Source organism: Sceloporus occidentalis, unplaced genomic scaffold (assembly GCF_023333645.1).
Source record: "Sceloporus occidentalis isolate IW3139 unplaced genomic scaffold, rSceOcc1.0.p SCAF_96, whole genome shotgun sequence".
NCBI classification, from domain to species: Eukaryota; Metazoa; Chordata; class Lepidosauria; order Squamata; family Phrynosomatidae; genus Sceloporus; species Sceloporus occidentalis.
In genome coordinates this window covers 2,910,515-2,932,854 of record NW_028317076.1, presented here as the reverse complement: position 1 = coordinate 2,932,854, position 22,340 = coordinate 2,910,515, and the positions used below count along the sequence as shown (strand labels likewise).

The window sequence follows — 22,340 nt, the reverse complement described above, 5'->3', positions numbered from 1 at the left end:
TATTTATTTGAGGGACACTCCAGTCATCATATCACTTCAATAACTTTATGTAGGGGCCCCTTTTGTAATTTGCTCCCCTCCCCCCACTTATTGGGGTTGGGAAAAAATGGGGTGAAATTATATATTTTTACTTGGGGAGCAGTAATGTATTTACCTTAAGTCTGCCCTCCCCCCCATATAGTCAGTGTCCTAGGTATTATAAAATACACAAATAATTACAAAATTATTATAACTAGAGCTAAAATATACAACAAAATATAAAAAAAATTAAAAATGTAAAAATTATTCCAAACATGCTATGATTTCATATCCCACTGCTCTGTTTCTTAAAGCCGTGGCTTTTAAATGAAGTCTAAGCAGCCTGTGCTGAGCCAACAAAAGAGGGTTTGTACTGCTGCCCCCCATGGACCTGCCAGCCTGGGCCAGGATACGTCACTTGGCAGGAGATGTTTGTAATAATAAAAAAAAAAAAAATAATAATTTAATATTTTTTGTTTTTTATTTATTTTATTTCTTTTAACTTTGTAATATAGTTCATTTATGTACTGTGTTAAATCTCTAATGCAATTAAACATTTATTTCATATCTCCCCTTCTCCATGCTTTATATACCGAGATCCTTTTGTCTCTCCTGATAATTTTTATCCTGCAAACCATTCACCATATTAGTAGCCCTCTTCTCTCCAATATGTAAAAATCATCTCCCTTTCTACTACTAATGCCTCTATCTACAGTAATATACGGAGATATACAGTATAGCAGAATGGAAACCGTACGGGATAACATCACCTTTACACAGTTGTATCATATAGTGGTATAAATGACCGCACAATTGTAACCGTCAACAAATGTATAGTAGAAGCTGATATTTGTGTCTCAAAGCAGCAAGCCTATCCAATAGATTAGATTCCCTGCCGTCTTTTTACTTACCATTGCAAAGGCTGGCTGAACCAACAGCAATCAGCAACTTACCAATTGGGTATAATCAAGCAGATGCTGAGAAAAGAAAGTTAAAAAACCTTGCCCCATGCCATGATACATATGTATGCATGCATGAATGTATTGCTTATTTTAATTTGTAAACACAGTTATAGGCGCTTGTTTGATGTATCAAACTGTAAAATGTAGGATTTGGGAAAAGTGACAGACCTATTTTGAATGTACTTTTGTATAACTGGATTTAAATGTACTTTATCTAGTTTCCATAAACCCAATACATAGAACATGATTTTTAACACTATATATATATAAGCTCTTTTATTACTTCTGACAGTGTGAACAAAGACTTCATCTGCAGCCAGACACGCTAAAATGGGAGAGGAGGTCAAGAGTTGTCTCAACCTGTACAGAAGTTACATTGAGAAAATCCTTCGTCCCACTTATCTGCTGGGGTACATGGGAAATTGGTTTCAAGACGGTAAGATCCCTTTCACAATACCTCTTGCCCATGAGATGCTTAGGCAGTAGGGGAGAAATGAAAACAAGCTGACAGTCTTCAAAACATGAATATGCAGAAAGCAGAAGGGTTAATGGGGAGGATAAATAATATAGATAGATACTGAGACCAAGAAGTTGCAAGATGGGGGGACAATATGAGGGACTCTAGTTCTAACGTGTTTATATTGCATTTTCAGTTCTGGACATCAATTTTAGAATTAGGCCAGCACTTTTTTCTTATTCATTGAGTATTGAGGTTCCCGTTTTTTTAATTTTCCATGATTATGTTTTTGTGTCTCCTAAAAGATGCCATAGAACAAATAAAGCATGAAGAGCAGAAGGGGCCAACAACCGCTGCTGCCTTGTTCTTAGAGAAGTTGTTGACTCTGGACGCTGAAGGGTGGTACCAAGGCTTTTTGGATGGACTGCATGCCGCAGGTTGATTTTCATGCTTCTATTCTGTGAGATTAGCACAGTATATTTGGCTGTGCATTACTACTCCACAACTTAATGTGCATAGTCACTATTACCTGTTGGTTTAGTTATCCTTGAATAGGCTTATAAGAATTTTCCACTCAATTAATCTTTGTTGAGATCTCCCAAAGTTTCTTGTCTGGGTCCAATATGGCAATACCTACAAAAACAAAGAAAACAGCCATATTGGAACTAAAAAGAGACAGAGTAAAATAAATATGTATGTATTTCTATGACCCATAGCACATTTATGAAGTCATCTGATATATCATCATCCTCACGCTGCAATGTGTGGTATATGGTTCCACGGAGAAAGAAAAAAATATTTCTTAGATAATTCTGTAAGTAGTCAGATTGATAATATTATGTAATTTTAAATAGGTTTATTATATTTTAAGACAGAAGCAATTACCTTTTCAGCATATGCTAATGCCTTATGCTTATTCATATACTCTTTTTAATGAAATTCCAACATAATGTCTAAAGTAAGGTCAGCAGGAAAGGGTCAATAGCAACAGCTGGAGAAGGATGTTGCTGTTTTAGTGAAAGCTAGTTGTGGAGTTTTAGAAACATAAAATTAACATTTCTGCTTATTTTCATATTAAGTAAGGAAATCCTGTCTGTGGTAGACGTTCTTTGGACCTTCACAAACCTTGACATTGACGCTGATGTCCTTGTACAGGCACCTTGCCAATCCCTGATAACTTCACATTGTTCATACAGCTACTGATCTTTTATAAAATGTTTTGAGCGTTTCTTTGTGAAGCTTTTGTATTTTCATGTTTTTGTAGGTTATACTGGTTTGTATGAAGCACTGCAGAGGTCAGATTTTACTGATATTGAATATCTTGATGAGGCAAGGAAACATCTAAGCATCATTCAGAGTACAGTAACAAACAACATCAATCCTGAAGAAATCATGAGCCTTTTCCGCGACTGCCTTTTAAATAGAGAGATTGAGGAAATTTTACAGGTAAAGCAATGAAGTGCTAGCAACAATTTAATTGAACCCGCCCCCCCAAAAAGAAAAAACGGGAGTGGGGCTTTGTATCAGTCAACAGGATTAAACACAGTCTAAACTCATGTACTTTTTTCTGTCCCTAAATTGTTATATAGAGATCTATGTGTGAATCACTATAGAAGCCAATAGTGCTTTTAGAATTTCAAACTTGTAATGCCCCCCCCTCTTGAAATTTCACTTTATAGATATGAGTTTCAGGTTGGATTTGGTCAAATTCAAATTTAAGCATTCCATTTGTGGTACCCTTTATTTCCCACTAATTATCTTTAAACTTTTTTGTGTTGTTGTATTTGTTGCAATAAATATATACTGTAAATTTATAGAGTAAACCTGAACCATCCAAAAAGTTCTACCTAATTTTGATATCGATAGTCTACTGTCGTGTGAGTCTTTTTCTGGAAACCAGACGGTCCTGATTCTGTGTTTGCCTTCATGTAGGAAACTAGGCTTAAGGGACCCACTGCTGGAGCTGAGAAGTTTGTTGACTGTCTTCTTCGTTCAGATAAAAAGGAATGGCCAAAGGTCTTTACTCTGGCCATGGAACAGGAAGATTGTACGCCAGTCCTCGAAGTGTGGACTAAAAAAGGTTTTTAACTCTATATTCACTGACCCATAGGTTATGACATGTAGAGGATGTTTCGTATATACTTTGCTTAGGGTTTATTAACGTTACAAAAAAAGCTTTTCCAGTACCAAGGAACAGACTTTCTCATTTTTCCTACCAGCCGTTTTTGTTTGTGACATAGACCCTTTTATTTTTTTAATATTTATATACATTTAATCGCTGTACTGTTGACATTAATTTTCAAAAACATCAGCAAATGTGATGACTGGTGGAATCTAGACTACTGTGGAGCCCACGACGTAAACAAGACCGCTATGTCATCTTCCACTGACAGTATGGCAGTGATATAAATACCAGATATTATGTGGAATCAAAGACAAGGAGTTGGCTCACTAAAATGCAGTTTATACTAATTCCAAGCAGTATAAGGGCCACCTCAGCCCCACTGAGGCAAATTTCTGACTCAAAGATATCCATTAATGTGGATTTTTATTACTTGTATTTTTAAAAGACAAAGGGAAAGCAGCCAAGTCTGGAGAAGAAGAGGGAGAATCAAGTGCCTTTAATTTTGTTCAGTATGCAGAAGATCCTGAGCCCGGAAAGCCATGTTTTTCAGGTAAATTAAATCAATGCTGCTTCTTTTTTTCAGCTGTAACTAGACGTAATGTGCAATTTTCTAAATCAAAGGTTTATGCGGATATCTTATCTTATGGAATATCTTAATATGCAATACGGACTGCATCATGAAATAAAGGTGCCATACAATCTAGAGTATAAATATAAAATCCCAAAAGTGTAAGTTTAAAATTTAGGAAAAAAATACCATATATAATGTAAAATTAGCAAACTGCTTCAAGGGTAATCATACATACAGTAGCCTTTAGGAAATTGTTATAATTGATGGATTTCTGTCTTTTTCAACCTTAATAATGTAAACATGTAACTATGACTCCAACCATTGTCACCCTCAACCTGCCTAAGAGTAGCAAAGGGTGGAGGTGCTTACAACGGCTCGTGGACAACCTTGTAGTTCTTTAAAGTATTTTTTTCCATTTTCTGTATCACACCCTCAAATATCTGCATGTTCCTTTTTCTCATTTTAGCCCCTGTTGGCATTGTCCATGACAACAAGACAACTGCAGTTCCTGAAATAAACAGTATACTCCCTGGTATGTATGCATGGCTATTATACACTTAGATACATTTTGTTCTGGACAATCAACTACTTTAGTTGGTCATGAAATGATGTCTTGTTTGCTGTTAACCAGATGGATGCTTCTCGTTTTCTCTGCTAGGTGACACTCTTACACCACATCCAATATTGACACTAAGGAAATATCAAGAAGAGCTGGCAAGACCAGCGTACAATGGGAAGAATACAATTATATGTGCCCCAACAGGTGAGACAACTAGAATACCGGTAATTTGCTTTCTCCTATTGTATCAGTTTAAATAGGTTCAAATATAATTAGCGTTAGCTGTATTCTCAACCTGTTCTAAAAGGAATAAACCTTTTATCCTTAACTTTAGCCCCAAACCTCTTAATTTTGATTCATATTTCTTTTAGCCCATACCTTGTTTATATTAGCATTATACATTTTAATTATTGTATTACTCTGCCTTTTAATTACATGTTACAGGATCAGGGAAGACATTGGTTGCGCTTTCCATTTGTGAGCATCACCTAAAATCCAAGCCAGAAGGTGATCGGGGAAAAGTGGTGTTCATGGCAACTAAATTACCAGTTTACGAGCAGCAAAAGGATATTTTCTGCAAATACTTTGCCGGAACTGGGTATGTGGTAATGCATTTGCTTGCATATATGAATAATTATATGCGTTTAATGTCAGATCTTGGCACTATAGAGAACCTTGCCTCTGCAATGTGCATTGACGCAGAACTATACTGCACAAGACAAAATGTAAAAATACTTCAGCACAAAGTTTAATGTAGAAAGGATTTATATATCCAAAGCACCATCAGGTACTGACAGATTCCTTTTTATTTAGGTATAAAGTGGTGGGATTTTGCGGCGAGTCACCAGAAAACCTTCCTATTGGGTTGATGATAGAGAACAGTGACATCATTGTTTTGACTCCTCAGATTCTCGTCAACTGTCTTCAAAATGGTCGTGTGCCTTCCCTTTCCATGTTTAGTTTGATCATTTTTGACGAATGTCACAACACAACAGGATCACACCCCTACAATGTACTAATGTTTGCGTACATTGATATGAAGCTGAGCTCGCCCAACGCAAAACGCCCACAGGTAATACTGGGATAAACATCTTCCTGCTAGCCCTACCTCTAGCGGTAGCGGTCTTTCCATGTGCTACAATTTGCATTCCTGTAAAAATATATATATATTTAGGGCCCATGCAAATGACTTTGAAAGAGCCCCAAGACCTCTGACTCTAGGGAAACCTTTATGTCTGTTTGTATTATGAACACAGATAATCGGGTTAACAGCATCGGTGGGAACGGGAAAATCCAAATGTTTAGATGAAGCTACAAGCTACGTCCTTAAACTGTGTGCCAGCCTTGATGTTGAAGTTATATCTACAGTAGAGGAAAATCTGGAAGAGTTAAAGTCATTTGTATACACGCCAGAAAAATGTAAGTATTGCATTACAACTTTTCCATAAGAAGTAGTTGAAGCACTGTTTCAGTTTAATGACATGATCAGCTATATTGAAATCTCACCAGTGAAGTTGCTTATCTAACCTCATAGTTTACACTGCTGCTCACTATTATTCCATTTTTTTCTATTTGTCACTTTTCTGTGTCTTTTTGTAGCCTAATATAAGGGAAATGAGCAGATTACACTCTAGAGGGGGCTCCCTCATATTATACTTTGATTTAATGGTATATGTACATTGCTGCTTTTCTCACTGTTATATCACAATATCACATTATTATTATTATTATTATTTTTATATAGCGCCATCAAATTCCGTAGCGCTGTACAATGGGTCACATTCTCAGGTTCCAAGGCTGTAGTGTTAGAGGAACCATTTGGTTATCACAGTGGTGTATTTTGGTTTTGTGCTGCCCTAGGCACCCCCCTAATCTAAAATTGGCCTACCCCTTCCTGTTAAGATCACCCCCCTTCCTGATTAAGACCCGCCGCTTCCTCTGTAAACTCCACCTGTTCCTCTCTGTACATTAAAAGTGGATACTGAGTGCCTACTTATCTTTAAATAAAATAATGAAGTGTAAAATTCAACGATTTAAGGCAGACATTGTAACCAATGACACACCAGGTACGTTATGGGTCCTGTAGCACCATCTTTTCAATGGTTTTGAAGGGGTTAATGATAATTCTTTCAAAATGAAACAAAAACTCATATTTGACACACTAGCACATACTTGGCACACAAGAGACTGCCTTCCTCCATGGATCTTGCCACTGATAAGCTATTTAAAGCTGCCAATCACTGACAGGAGGGCACTGCTATTGAAATCAATGGCAGCACTATCGAAACACGTACACGGGGTCTTGCCCCCAGCTTTCCCCAAGCCTGGAGGTGACTGTAAGTAAGTATATGATGTGCAGAGAGATGTGTTCAGCGGCATGCACAGCATTTAGCTGTGGTTGTGGAAAGGAGCAAGTTATTGTTAGTTATTATTTTGTATGGAGCCATTATATTCTGCAGCGCTCTACAAATAGATTTGCCAAATGGAAGACACAAAAATTTAAAGGAACTACGCAGCTATCATATGAGTTAAAGTGCATTTAATGGCTGACGTTTCCTTTAATTGTGGTTTTATATACCGGTAAATATGAAAAGTTGAATAACATTTACCAAAAGTTAACGAAGAAATAGCGCAGGTGTTCTGTAGTATCTATACCCAATTTTTTTTTTACATTTTACTTGCACAGTTACCTTGTAATACTTTTAAACAAAAAAATACTTTTTGCCTCTTATTTTACTTCTGTTATGATGTATTTCCCTAATCTGTAAACATTTTTTTCCACATACCAGTAATCCAAGAAACAGAACGTCGTGAAAACGATCCTTTTTTGGAAATAATGTCAGGAATAATGGCAGAGACAGAAAAAATGGCCAAATCTGTTTTTCCAGAGCTCGGTAAGGTTCTCAAAAATGTTTGCTGCTTTTTATATTTTTGAAGTCGTTGTGTAGGAAAATATATACTGTACTAGCAATACAGAATGTGGGCTGGAAATGTAGGTAAGTTTTGCTTCGTTCTGGTAGCTGAAGGTCCACTGGAGACAAAGTGTGTGGGGAAGAAGCTAAACCAGGCCCAGACCGGCCATCTGCCCAATATCGCCCTTTATGCACCCGAACTGCCACTCCAGGTGTGTAGATTGTGTGTGCTGCAGTGCATATGCCTGGATGCATGTCATATGACCATAAAATGCAACATGTGTCCTGTCATATGCAGCCATTGGCCGTGCCTATGCCATTAGGCAGCCACTGGCCTTAAAGTGCCAAGGTCCCTTCATTATCTCCTGTCCAGCTCTGAGCTAAACCATAGTAACGTTTCCTATTGACTAAAAATGTGTGACCACAGCACCTTCTCTTCATTGATACTGTACAAAAAAAACAATGATAGATTTTATCCCAGGTAATAGACTGTAGCACCTAATGTTCAGTTTAAACTTAAATTATAATTAAATTATATTACCTGTGATTCCAACAGAGAATACTATGTTCCCACGGTTAAAAAATTCTAACATATTTAACCCCTTAAGGACAATGGGCGGTCCCTAAACCCATTGAAAACAATGCATTTTGAGCCTGTACATGTACGGGCTTTGTCATTAAGGGGTTAATATAAATTGATATAGTCTGCTTGATATTGACGGAAGAATATTAAGTTGGAAGATTAATATATACTGTTTAACCGTATGTGGTCTGCTTATTTGCTGCAGATTCTCTGTCCAATATCCAGAAAACGACTTATGGAACTCAGACCTATGAACAATGGATCACTAATACTCAAAACAGATGTCGGATATTACAAATGGAGAACAAAATGGAAGAGGCACGCATCTGCAAAGCTCTGTTTACATATACTGAACATCTACGGGTATGCAGCAATTATCTAATGAAGCCTTAGAATAGCTGAGCAAGTACACACATTGTGTCATCTTTCTATATATCTTTCTATGTCCAGGCATGTACATTTTGGTGGCAAGGTTGAGGGTAGGGTCAAATTAAAAAGTATGATACAATCAAAGAAGGACAGGTCCACTTTGTATAATAGGCACTGACAATATACAGGGTATGGGACAGGAAATCAAAACCAAGTTATCATTAATATTTGTTGCCTCTTAACAGAAATACAATGACTCGATCATAATCAATGAAGATGCCCGTACAAAGGATGCCTTGGACTATTTAAAAACATTTTTTGAAAATGTCAAAAATGGAAGTTACAACCATATTGAGCAGTGTCTAACAAGGAACTTTGAAGGTACGTACATAAGAATGCTATGGAAAAGCAAAGTTGTTTTTTTTTAATACAGGTTTATTTTTGTCCCCTTTAATATTTGTTAATCACATGCCTTGCTTACAGCTAATTATTTAGTATGTGCATATTTGCTCTTATCCTAAAACATCCCAAACTTGTTAATTCTTCATCCTTTATTCATAGATAAAGATATATAGGCTTTTAAGACCCAAGAGGTTCCTTAATGATCATGCATTACACATGTCATTATGGAGCTTGACTTTTATAGGTGGTAGAGCCCCATTTAATTGAAAGTTGTTTAAAAGTGCCTGAAATCATACTTGGCTACTTAGGGGAAAACGATCCTAGAGGTCGCAGTCTGAAGCATATAACTTTAGCTATTGCATGTAAAACGATACTGCACTTCTGAATTCACCCAACTCTTCCTACTATGATGTTACTTCACAATATGCTTCACCTTTTCCATCTGTATTGGCTTCATACAACTTTACACATTGAACGACACGACACAAAAAAATCTTTACCGCATGGATAGATTTTATAAAGACCTTAAATACCGTACTTAAGCACCAACTTCAAAACACATTCCAGTATATGTCATGGAACTGCACTCAACAAGCAAAACCAGAATGCTCATCACTCCCTAAACATCCTTGGATGGACAACTGACCAACATCACATGTGTAGAGAGATTTTATTTACTTTGGTTCTCTTTAAAATGTTTTGAGAGGGGGTTTTCAGTGAGAGGGGTGGTTTCCAGAAGATGTTTTAGTTCAAAGGGGGAAGATGGGTTGGGGACCGTATGACCTCTCTGTGAATAAATAACATGCTGCTTTCCCCTCAACCTTCTTCTTCCTGTTCCCTGTTTTAAATATTTGCATCAAGAATTAGAAAAACTGAATAAAAAAGAATAAATTAAAAAAAAAATCTACACACACACTGAAACTGGGAAATAGTTACATTTACATCATCCTTTATATGTTGAGAGGCATGTGAAATTTGTTGAGTGGCCTACCTTGTGACACTCCCATAGGCGATTTAATTAATGAGTGACCGATATGGTAGGCTATAACCATGACAGGTACATATTTAACAACATATTATTGGTCGTACAATCCAAAATTCTTCTTTTCTTTTTCTGTACTCTATACAGTCTAAGGTTCATTTACTCATATAAAGTGACATTTTCTTCTGTTTTCATCAAAACCTTTTGCAGCTAAATTGCCTAGTTTGGAGAAAATTTCAGCTGACAATATAAATCCCAAGCTAGACGAGGTGCAGTTTATCCTGAACGAGGCCTATCATGAAAGCCCAGAGACGCGGACGCTTTTATTTGTCAAGACCAGGGCCTTGGTATCGGTGAGAAATTTCATGCTTGCTACTAGACTTGAGCACAAGGCCCAAAATCATTTCAGATTTTTGGCTCATTTGTTTTAGAACAACGAATTCCGTTTCCTGCCCTTTCGGTTTGGGCGAAATTTGGGGGCATTTTTTATTCTGAAACAAATTTAATTGCCCAAAAACACATCACTCTTTCTCTGTGTCCCCCAGTCCTGCCTGTGCCTGTACTTGCATATATATCTCCTGTATATATACACACACACCGGTATATTTTATTTTTCATTTCATAGAGCTATAACAATAAGGGGAGAATGTTGACAATAGCATGTGCTGGTACAGAAGGAGATAGGAATGCTGCACTTACAAGTTATTTGTGTTTTCTCAAGAAATGCTTCACTGTCTGGAATAACAAGTGTTTTCCAAGCTACACTAAGGGATTTTTAAACAAAATTTCAAGCATTTTTTTTTTATTTGTAGGCTATAAAAAAGTGGATTGAAGAGACCCCAACACTATGCTTTTTGAAGCCAGAGGTACTGATTGGTCGGAACAAAAGGAATGATAGCTTGGGTATGTAAATATAAGGCTGCTGGAATATTAGATCATTAGATAAGATGCAGTCATGGAAGTAGTGGCCAAGCATACAACTTGTTTCTTTAAAGCCACCCTATGAAACTTGAATTCATCACACTACACTTTAGAAAATAGACCAAAGCAAGAAGCCTTGAATATGCAGTTTTGTGCATAAGCAGTTTTAGCTAAGCAGGTGCGTGGAATGATTTTTCTTGTTTGCAATAGAAATAACTGAAGCATGCAAGCCTTTAAAATTAATTAGCTCTATGAACACTAGAGCATTGTTCTGCCAACATTGAACAGACATAAGCATTGACTAATAGACATGTGCAAATGGACCAAAAACCAGTCAGATTAATTTTTCAGTTCGTTCTTGGCCCATTAGTTTTCCGGCAACAAATTACCTTCCCTGTCCTTTCAGTTCGGACAAAAGTCGGTGGGGACAAATAAATTGCCCCGTGCCCTCATTCACTCTCTCACACTGTCATTCTTGTTCACTCTTGCTACCGTCTCTACCAACCACTTCCACATCTTCATCTTCTCTCTTTCATCGTTTATTTTTATCTTCGTCTGCATCTCCGTGGACATAACCTGGTGTGAACATGGCGGTGCTTCCAGTGATGTCTTCTCGCACGATCCTCCAATCGAGTGGGAGGACATCATTGGAAGCTCTCCTTAGGGCAAAATTGTGGCGCTTTCAGTAACGTCTTCTCACCCGATTGGAGGATCAAACATTACCTGGTGGGAACTTCCGCCAAAATGGCAACTTTTTCTGTGAACTCCTCCCACCCGATTGGAGGATCGGGCAAGAGGATGCCACTGGAAGAGACGCAATTCTGGCCAAGTTCTCGCCAGGTTATGTGGAATCCTCCAATCATGTGAAAGGATGTCACCGAAAGCGCCACCATTTTGCACTTAGGTGAAATCGCGGAGCTTTTTCTGGCCTCCCTACCCTGATTGGAGGATCAGACCAGAAAAAGCCCTGCTATTTTGGTGGAAGTTCGCACCAGGTTATGTCCATGGATATGCGAGCAAAGATAGAAGAAAGAAGATAAAAGAGAGAAGATCGAAGATGAAGAACAAGAAGATGCGGAAGTGGTCAGCAGAAGCAGAAGTGGTCAGCAGAGAAAGTAGGGAAACATTTAGAGAGTGTGAGAGTGAACAGGAATGATAGTGTGAGTGAATTTCGGATGAAAATTCAATTCTTTTTGCCTCATTTTCATCCACTTCGTGAGGGTGCCTGGCCTTGTTTTCGTGGTACAAATTGCTGAATTTGCCAAAATTCAGTAAGTTTGCAATTTGTATGAATCCAAATGAGCAAGTCTGTTGCCTAATGACATAGCCAGGTTTACTACTACTTTAAAGCCTCTCTTTTGGCACTCTCGCTGGATATGGGGATTAAGATTCCAATGATTTTCAGACATCTAGATTGCCAAAGCTGCAAAACATTATGATAAAACCAGCCAGGGTGCCAGTGATTAGTGGGCACCAATTACATGGTATTGCATGGTCACCATTAGTGGAGTGTTTGTAGTGTTTCTTCATCGTTTATTCACTAAATATTCACATTATACATGACCAGCCACAACAAAGAAGATGACATACACTGTATTTAAAACGCTTCCTTTTTATTGCTCTAGGCATGACCTTACTCAATCTGAAAGGTGCCCTGGAAACATTCAAATCTAGTGAGGAAAGCAAGCTGTTGATAGCTACATCCGTGGCTGATGAAGGAATAGATATCCCAGCTTGTAACCTTGTACTTCTGTATGAATACGTGGGCAATGTCACCAAGATGATACAAGTCAGAGGTATTCTTTTCCCCAAAAAAATATCTTTATTGATTAGATTATTTAATAAGTGCGGTACAAGTATATAATTTGTTAGCATTATATGTTATTTAATAAATATTTGATTTAATAAATATTTTATCAAATATTTCTGTACATTAATGTATCGGAATTTCTTCTGTTGTACATGCTTCCATATTAAAAGAGAATGCATTTTTTATTTTAAAGTTGACCTTTAAATATATTATTACAATTGATACTACAGTCATTCAGGACAATAACAAAATAAAAAAGAAATATAATGTTGGAGGAGAGAGGTCAAGATCTGGGGATTCCTATAGAGGAGAGGTATAGTTTTTAAGTATTGTTATACCTTCTAATAAATGGGTTTTTTTTGGGTGGGATTTTAAAGTTACCCACATGAATTACACATGACAAAAATGTTATTCATAAACTGAAATGAAATGAAAAAGTGTAGTGAATAGATGCATTCTGAGGACATTTGTATCTTACCCTCTGAAAGTTTTGAATGGATTTGGACCAGTGGGGACCTAAGCAGTTGCTTAACCTTTTTACATGGTAAGCACCTAATAATATGACAGTACAGCTGCAGGTGTATGTACACTGGGAATAATCAGATGATTTAGTACCTAAGATAGTTATCAGCACTGATAGTTTCCCTAAATACTGTGTACCTAATTGATGGAATAGCTTTAGTAAAGATGTTGCCTGCCTATACAAGTGACATAGGGTGATCACAATTCATATTTAGCAATATGGGTCATTGCTTTAAATGTTGAGTATGTATTCGGTAAGGCTGAATGTGTAGTGACAATGTTCCTCTTGGTACAGCCTGTGCAACCACCTGTACATTTTAATCGCTAGAGTGCTGTGCATCTTGTGGGAAATGTTCTTGGGCGACTAGGACATCAAAAGGTACATTATGGATATTTTGTCACACAGGTCGTGGAAGAGCAAAGGACAGCAAATGCATTTTAGTGACATGCAAACGTGATGAAGCAGAGAAGGAGAGGAACAACCTATTGCATGAGACTCTGATGACTAGGGCTGTATTAAGACTACAGAAGCTGGATAACAGGGATTTCTTGATTAAGGTAAGCTTTTACTGTTTTGGCTGCATTCACGTAGATGCCAGAAGCAATCAACAAGCAACTATTTACTTGCCATGTGTCCCCCTGCTACCAACAATGGAAGGCTGCATAGTATTGTCATCCCCTTCACATTCATTGGGGCTGGTAGATATTCATGACCATAAATTACCAGATTTTACTATTACATGACGTAAAGTCATGATTTTATTAATGACACGGAGGCGAGTATTATGCTATTCTCTTTCTTTATTCCCAACAGCAGCAAAGAGGTATTAAACAAAGAAAACAAAAAACAGCCAATAAGCAGATAGTGCCTCTAATAACATCACGCCCATTCCCATAATGCTCCTCTTTCTTGCTGGAACCGAAGATCCCGAAGACTGAAAACGCGAACAGCACATCCACAAGCGTAGAAACCGGAACAGAAGAACCTCCAGAAAAACGCCTCAAGCTGAAACAATGGAAAGACATACGGTAAAACAGGTCCGAAACTAAACGTCAGGTTATAAACAACAATATAGATGTATGTCAAGAAAAGATCTATAGAAGGCTAAATAATAACACACACCGCAATAAAGGCAATAATCTCCACATAGAATATCACTCACCGTCAAACAAAGAACTTACCACATGGTGGAAAAACACAATCCCCCTAGAAAAAACAAGGGTATGGGGGGGAAGGAATAATACTCGCCTCCGTGTCATTAATAAAATCATGACTTTACGTCATGTAATAGTAAAATCTGGTAATTTTATTAAGACACGGAGGCTTCGTATTATGCTAGTTCAAAGCTGATGAACTACACGTAAAGCCAAGTGCTGAATGGGCCGAAAATAAAAATTACGGAATGTAGATTCAGATGACCAGTCAGCCGCCTTCATGATATCCTCCAAGCGACACCCTAAGGAGGAAGCTTTAGAAGCTATAGCACCTCGGACAGAATGAGGTGCGAAAACAGTAACATCGATACCCGCTTGGGCCAGTAGCCACTTGACCCAGCGAGCGAGAGAAACAGTAGAGACCGGGAGATGAGGCGAACGAAATGATAAGAATAAAGGCGCAACACCGACACCCATGAAGGAAGCAGTACGATCCTCATAAGCACAGAGACACCGCACCGGACATAGCCGAATAAAAAACTGATGAAATAGAAGTCCAAGACCAAATTGACATCCCAGAAGGAAGTATACCGCGAAGCAGGAGGGCGAGAAAAACGAATACCCTTAAGAAGTCGACATATAAGAGGATGACGACCAATGGGAACACCCTCGAAAAGAACATGGCCAGCCGAAATAGCCGCTCTATATACGTTCACTGTACGATAAACTTTCCCTTCTTCAAACAGCATAGTGAAGAATTCGAGGATCTCATTCAGAGGAGCAGATACGGGATCCACGTGTCTCCCCATGCACCACTTAGACCAGGAATCCCATGCAGAACGATAAGCTCTTCTGGTACCAGGCGCCCATGCATTCGCCATAAGACAGAGAGTTGCGGAACTCCAGGGAAAGACCATGGTCCCGGGAAAGCAGCCAAACCATCAGACGAAGTGTTCCGGAACACACCAAACAGTGCAAATTCCCCTCCGGATCCGTCAGAATGTCCGGACGGTCCGGGAGCATCCGAGGCATATCTATGGACATCTCCAACAACTGAGGGAACCACGGTTGAGACTGCCAAAACGGGGTGATCAATACTAGAGTGTCCCCTCGGCTCCGGAGCTGGAGAAGGGTTCTGGCAATCATATTGAATGGCGGAAAAGCATAATGCCTGCCCTGAGACCAGTCTTGGAGAAAGGCATCTGTAGCCAGGGCGTCCGGATCCGGTCTACAACTGACGAACCGAGGAAGCTGAGTGTTGAGTCGGGAAGCAAAAAGGTCAGTATGCAAGGGACCCCAAAGGTCGTTTAATCCGGATGAAGACACCAATCGCTCGCATCTCGGAGATATCTGGAATTCCGGTCCGCCGTGGTATTGGAGAGGCCGGGAATATATTCGGCCACTATAGAGATGTTGTTGTGAAGGCAATAGTTCCAAAAATCCCGTGCCAGGACTGCCAAGGCTCTCGATTTGATACCTCCCAGATGGTTGATGTAACGAACCGCTGAGATGTTTGTCCATCCTGAGGAGGATAGAACAACAAGCTTGAGCGGGAGAGAGGCTGCGAACCGCGAATGAACCCGCCAGTAATTCCAGGCAGTTGATGTGGAGGAAAAATTCGTCTGGAGACCATCGCCCACCTGTTGAGACGTTCCCGCAGCGCGCGCCCCAACCGTATAAGCTTGCGTCTGACTCTATTAGTAAGTCCGATACCGGTCCGCATATCGCTTCCATACGTAGAAGCCACCACGTCAAATCTTCCTTGGCCTCCGCGTCCAGAGCTATCTTGGTCTCGTAAGAGAGGCCTTGCCTCAGATGAGCTGCCTTCACACGTTGCAGCGCTCTGTAATGTAGCGGCCCTGGGAAGATGGCCTGAATGGAAGAGGAGAGAAGTCCCAGCATGCGAGCTAGATGCCGCAGGGAAATCAGTGGAAGACGTAGAATTCTCTGAATCTCTTTCTTGATAGCTACGACCTTCGTAAGAGGAAGGTGTAACGTCTGTAGGACTGCATCGACACGAAATCCTAGGAACTCGATGGACTGAGAAGGGTCCAGGATAGATTTCTCCCAATTGATTAGAAAACCCAGGTTTTGTAGTAAGGATACCGTCCACCCGAGATTAATCTTGAGGACTGCTTCTGACTGAGACATGATCAGGATATCGTCGAGGTAGATAATAAGTCGTATCCCCCGACTTCTTAGGAATGATACCACCGGTTTTAGAACCTTGGTAAAACACCACGGGGCGGAAGAAAGGCCGAACGGGAGGCACGTGAATCTCCATTTCTTCCCGTGCCATGTGAACTGAAGAAAACCCCTGTCCTCCAGGGCTATGGGAATCGAAAAATAAGCGTCTTTGAGGTCCAACTTGACCATCCAATCGGACGGGAGCAACAGATCCCGAAGACAATGGATACCTTCCATCTTGAAGTGATGATACACTAGGAAGGAATTCAAAGCCCGCAGATTGATTACCGGACGTACTCCACCGCCTTTCTTTGGAACAAGAAAGAGGTTGCTGATGAAACCTGGGGTATCCCAAGGAACCTCCTGAATGGCCCCTTTGGCCATCATTTCTGCTACCTCCGCAGAGATCATTTCTTGATCCTTTGCTGGAAACACGAAAGGTCTTGCAGGAGCCATCTGAAAAGGAATGGTTGCCCATTTCAAACGATAAGCCTGTACAGTTTCTAGAACCCAAACATCTTGAGTCACAATATGCCATACGCGAGCAAACAGAGCTAATCTCCCCCCCACTCTGACATGGGAAAAAGGATGAAACCAGGTACTTACCGTAGGGTCTCTTCTCAGGAAAAGCTCCTCTGGTATTGCGAGACTGCCATGGTCGCCCTCTGGAAGGGAAGAAAGGAGTAGTCTTGGGTTCTGCATATGCCGTTCTACTGGGGAAGGAGCCTCGATTCTGGCAATATCCACGGCTGGACAGACGGCCCCTAACTCTGCCGGCCCCTCCAAAAACCTTAGGTGTAAAAAAAGCTTTGAGCCTAATCCAAGGCTGTGAAAGTCTTCACAAAGGACCCCAGATTCTTAATAAAAGAATCACCAAACAACAGGCCTTTGGCCGAGGGACCAGGTTCATTATCAGCCATATTGACCAACTTAGGCTCAATCTTGAGGAGGATGGCCTTCCTCCGTTCAATAGCTAGGGAGGAATTAGCATTCCCCAGCAGGCAGATCAAACGCTGAATCCACCCTAAAGCGGTATCAATATCCAGAGGTTGACCACCCATTTTGGCGGCCTCCAACAATTCATATAACTTAGTGACAGGACCCAGTGAATCCAATACTCTGTCCTGGCAATTCTTTAGAGAAAACTCAAGACCCTTTCTGGGTTTCCACCCAGTCTTTCCCAGAAACTGAATGATTTGCGGGTCTTACAAACCCCATCGGGGACTATAGGCCGTGGACATTCAGCTCTCAGCTTATTCCTAGTCTCCTTAGATAAAGGAGTACGAATACGAGATGCCAGATAATTGACAATGTGTACAGGGGGCTCCCACTCCGCAGAACGAGGATGGCGGAGGTCGTCTGGGTCAAACAGTGGCAAACCTTGAGGATCCAGCAAAGGACCCTGAGACTCCACACCTCTAACACCCAAGGCCTGCTTAATAGCAGGCACAGTAGGAAGTGCATACAGAATTTGAGGGGGAACAGCAGACTCATCCGAGTCTGCATCCTCCAGAGGATTCCTATAAGAATCCATAGACTCAACTAGGACAAGTGCCCTTTTCCATTTCCTGACCGATTTAGCCCGATCAGAGGCACTATTGCGCGGTGCATACGCGCCATCTGTGACAGTCTGGGAACCGTCTATAATAGCAGGGGAGACCCTGACATCATGCAGTGAGGGAGATAAGTGTTTGGTCTTGGCAGAGGCTTTACGCCCTGTTGACCGGGACTCAGAATGACCTGAAGTACTAACCCCAGGCTGAAGTAGGCCAGGACCTTGAGCCTGAGCAAAAGCCTGGGCAATAGAATGTGATATGGAAGATATAGCTCCCACAGCTTGAACTAAAGCTTGACTAATGGACCTGGACATAGTAGTGTCCATCATTAATTGGAATTCCTCAGAGGAAACCAAATGATCATCCCTAACAGCAGTGGGGACATTAGCCCCGGTAGGGAGATCATCACCTGAATTCTGCATGACCAGCAGTAAAAAAATAACAGAACCTGAAAAGAAAATATGAAGGGTGAAATAACCCTTAAAACAATAGTAAAAACGGAGAGGCAGAGCAAGAAAAAACAGGTACCAACAAAATCCGCGTGAAACAGACTTAAAATGGCCGCCGCGTACAGGGAAAAAACGCACACAGAAGATCCAATAGGAAGGACCGCAACGGCAATAGCGTGGACACCTAAATGAGCCGCGTAGGACCCAATGGAGACAACAAAAGATGGCTGCCGCGACACAACCGCGCATGCGCGGCCGCCTCAGTGGGCCGCAAAAAGAACGAAGGCGCGACGGCGTTGAAGAGAATAGATGCCGAAGAGCCGAAACAAGAAGAAAACAGCCCACTATCGGGCAGAAAAGAGCAACTGCACCTCCGGAGAGACGCTGGCAGGGAAAACAGGGGACAAACAAAGGTATAAGAAACCGAGAAGAGGGTAAGTAAAACAAGAATACAACACACTGAAACGGAAAAAACACAGATATACGAAAAATACCTAAATACACTAAATCATATGAAAACAGAAAAACACAGATATATGAAAAAATACTAAATATACAAAGTCGGATAATCATATGATCATAAAATCATGAGGCTGGAAAAGAAAAAATCAAAAGAAAATCAAATACAATATATGGAGAGCAAATATTGGTACTTAGCTGTCTGAGGGAGCAGCAAAGAAAGAGGGGCATTATGGGAATGGGCGTGATGTTATTTAGAGGCACTATCTGCTTATTGGCTGTTTTTTGTTTTCTTTGTTTAATACCTCTTTGCTGCTGTTGGAAATAAAGAAAGAGAATAGCATAATACGAAGCCTCCGTGTCTTAATAAAATCATATTCTACATAGTACCATAGTAATATAGGTTTAAAAAGCTACACGTCCATCAAGCTCAACTTTGCTGTTGATTATGGATGTTTACAACGAGGGTTTACCTTCTAAAACCAAGGTTACCGATTCACCCAGATTTCGGCCTAGGTTCTCATCTTTCTCTCACATATCCCATGTCCAGGAAGGTCTGATACACACATGGGTTGTTAATCTCATCGAATCACAAAACATTCTGAAATGGGTACTGGAACCATTTCTGGGATTTCCTTTGCAATAAATCCCTTATCACTGATGGAGGCAGACCAGCAGAATTTTAACACATCTTACAAATTCTTTATGTAAATGATATGACCGAGCATTGAATGTAGAGCACCATATTGTCTTTGTTCTAGATTTTCTTTGTAGTTTTTATATAGAATCACGGAATTTGATGGCAAGAACCATTTGGCCCATCTTGTCTAACCATTTTTCGTAATGCAAGGGATTCAAACTCCTATCAGTCCTCGGTCTGGTCTCATAGCATCTCATTGTCTATCCTATGCATGTTAAAATCCTCTCACTGTATTAGTCTCTACTACTTCTGCTAGGAGACTTTTCCATTTATCTACCACTCTCTCAGTGAAGAGTAGAACTTCCTTACATTACATCTAGCCTCTGACCCTCTAGTTTTAGATTATATCCTCTTGTTCTAACATTTCTCCCCCTTTCAAGGAGCTTGTTTCCCATGCCTTGTTAAATCCCTCACGTGTCCTCAAAACCTTACATCGTAAGATCCCTGATCATCTTTATCCTGCAAACCACTTAGCGTTTTTTGTAGCCCTTCTATGAACTCTGTCCACTGTGCCAATTTCCTTCTTGAGATGGTGTCTCCAGAACTGTACACAGTAGTCTAGGTGAGTTCTGACAAGAGATCTGTAAGAGGCAGAATCCACCATTCTCTTCCTGCTACCTGGGCATTTAATGACCATTCTTCTAATTTACATGCCATCATTAGCCATTTAACTTGCTCCATCTGGAACGTCTACCCTGTTGAGGTCTTCATCTGCAAAAAGACATACCTTACCATTAAGACTTTCTGTAAAATCACTAAAAATATTAAAAAGTAGGGGTTGTAAACTGATCCCTCTGATACCCCAGTCAATAGGGACTGGTTAAATAAGTCTTAGTAGGTTTGCCAGGGTCCTTCATCTTCCTCTGTAAAAAAAGAAAGTATTTTTTCAGACAGCCAACTAGATCCATCCTCATTTATATAATTCCTTTCATTTGTCTTTACTTTTAATAATCCTGGTTTATGCTTTCTTCTCTCACTCAAATATCTATCTTTTTGTTAACCTGGCAATTGTCTCCTGGCAATATGCTTCAGCGTATCTAATAATATGCTTTGCCTCTCTAAGCTTAGCTTTATGTTTGCTCCAATTTGCTTCCTCATTTTGAGTCTGTTTAAATATCATAAACGTTTGCTTCTTCTCTGTATATATGCCATATGTGCAGTGTCTCTCCATTTTCGGAAAATCCTACTTTCTAAAATTAAAAACCTTGGTTCTAGTGTGGTACAGTGTAACCTCTCTCTATATTAAACCACACTGATTGATGATCAGTGCAGCTCAAACACTCTCCTACATTGACATCTGAAATCCATTCGCTACAGTCCCTGTAAGGAATTAAAAATGTCTTTAGTCCTGGAGATTAAAGTCCCCATAATGATGACAGCATCATTGACATTTCTTCAACTAGCAGATGGTCGAGCTCCTCTGAATGTCCAGGGGCTATATATATATATATATATATATATATATATATATATATATATATATATATATATATATATATACACACCTGTGCAAACAACTACTTTGTTACCAAGTGCTAAAATACGCAAACTGTCTCTTAAGTTCTCCTCCTTACTTTTGTATAAGATTACCATTATGCTATACATGGACGTTGTCAATTTTTCACCCGTTTCTATTATTTTCAACCAAGATTCAGCAAATTCAAAAGGAAGAAAAAAAACAACGTGATTTTAAAAAGATTTTCAAGGGATTATCACTATCTGATGAAAATAAGAGACTGCTATGTGGAAAATGCAAGATATTTGCATGCAATACAGATGACATCCGAGTCATACAAGTAAGTGAAACACAAGGCAAAAACACAGACCAGACTTAGTAAAAACACACATTATAATTCCCTTTTGTTGTTAATGGCTTTCTATAAACAGTTACATGCCCTTTATTTATACTGAGATAGGATATGGTAATATCCTATTTACCATTTTTACCTTGTAACATTCTCAAGTTGTTAATCATGGATGATGTCACATGGTGTAATAACATTGTTCCATGTACATTGTGTGAACAGTTTTTTTCTCTTCCATCCCAGGCATTTAGTGATTGTATTGTAACCTACAATTATCTGTCTTCTCTACTCTATAGGAGTCTCATCACACAGTGATCGATAACAAATTCAAAGATCGGTATACTACACAGCCACATCCAAAGCCTCGAGGCTTTTCAGGCTATACAAAGAAGTTTAAAATATTCTGTCGTAATAAGGAATGTAAGGAGGATTGGGGAGTCTCTGGTACCTATCAAAGCTTTCAGAATATCCCATTGATCAAAATTGAGAAGTTTGTGGTTGAAAGCGAAAATGGAAACCAAGAATATTTCTCCAAATGGGTCAAGGTCAATTTTAAAATGAAGCAATTTAGAATAGAGGAAATATCAGAGGCATTCTCTACTGCATTAGAATAAGCACTCTTCATGAACATCTACTGTCTACCAAAGCTGGTAATTAACCCCTTAAGGACAATGGGCGGTCCCTAAACCCATTGAAAACAATGCATTTTGAGCCTGTACGTGTACGGGCTTTGTCATTAAGGGGTTAAAGAAAAAAAAATCCCTATTGTACAAATGGGATGCTCCACTTTTGATATGCAAATGCTGTAAAGCTGCTTAAAGTATGAGGGTTTTCAT

The 22,340-nt window shown here is 39.7% G+C and overlaps 1 protein-coding gene across 1 annotated transcript; it reads left to right on the top strand.

Annotated features, from left to right (window-relative positions):
* Nucleotides 1-1,310: 1,310 nt before the first annotated feature.
* LOC149284276 (antiviral innate immune response receptor RIG-I-like) lies at nt 1,311-22,118 on the top strand. Its single transcript, XM_089496965.1, has 19 exons — nt 1,311-1,416; nt 1,743-1,874; nt 2,702-2,883; nt 3,370-3,484; nt 4,008-4,112; nt 4,600-4,665; nt 4,792-4,896; nt 5,137-5,290; nt 5,506-5,764; nt 5,949-6,111; nt 7,482-7,586; nt 8,393-8,550; nt 8,802-8,937; nt 10,151-10,293; nt 10,753-10,843; nt 12,487-12,657; nt 13,600-13,751; nt 21,349-21,495; nt 21,801-22,118. Exons 1-19 carry the CDS (start codon nt 1,311-1,313, stop codon nt 22,116-22,118), a joined length of 2,808 nt encoding a protein of 935 aa, XP_089353091.1.
* The last annotated feature ends 222 nt before the right edge of the window (nt 22,119-22,340 follow it).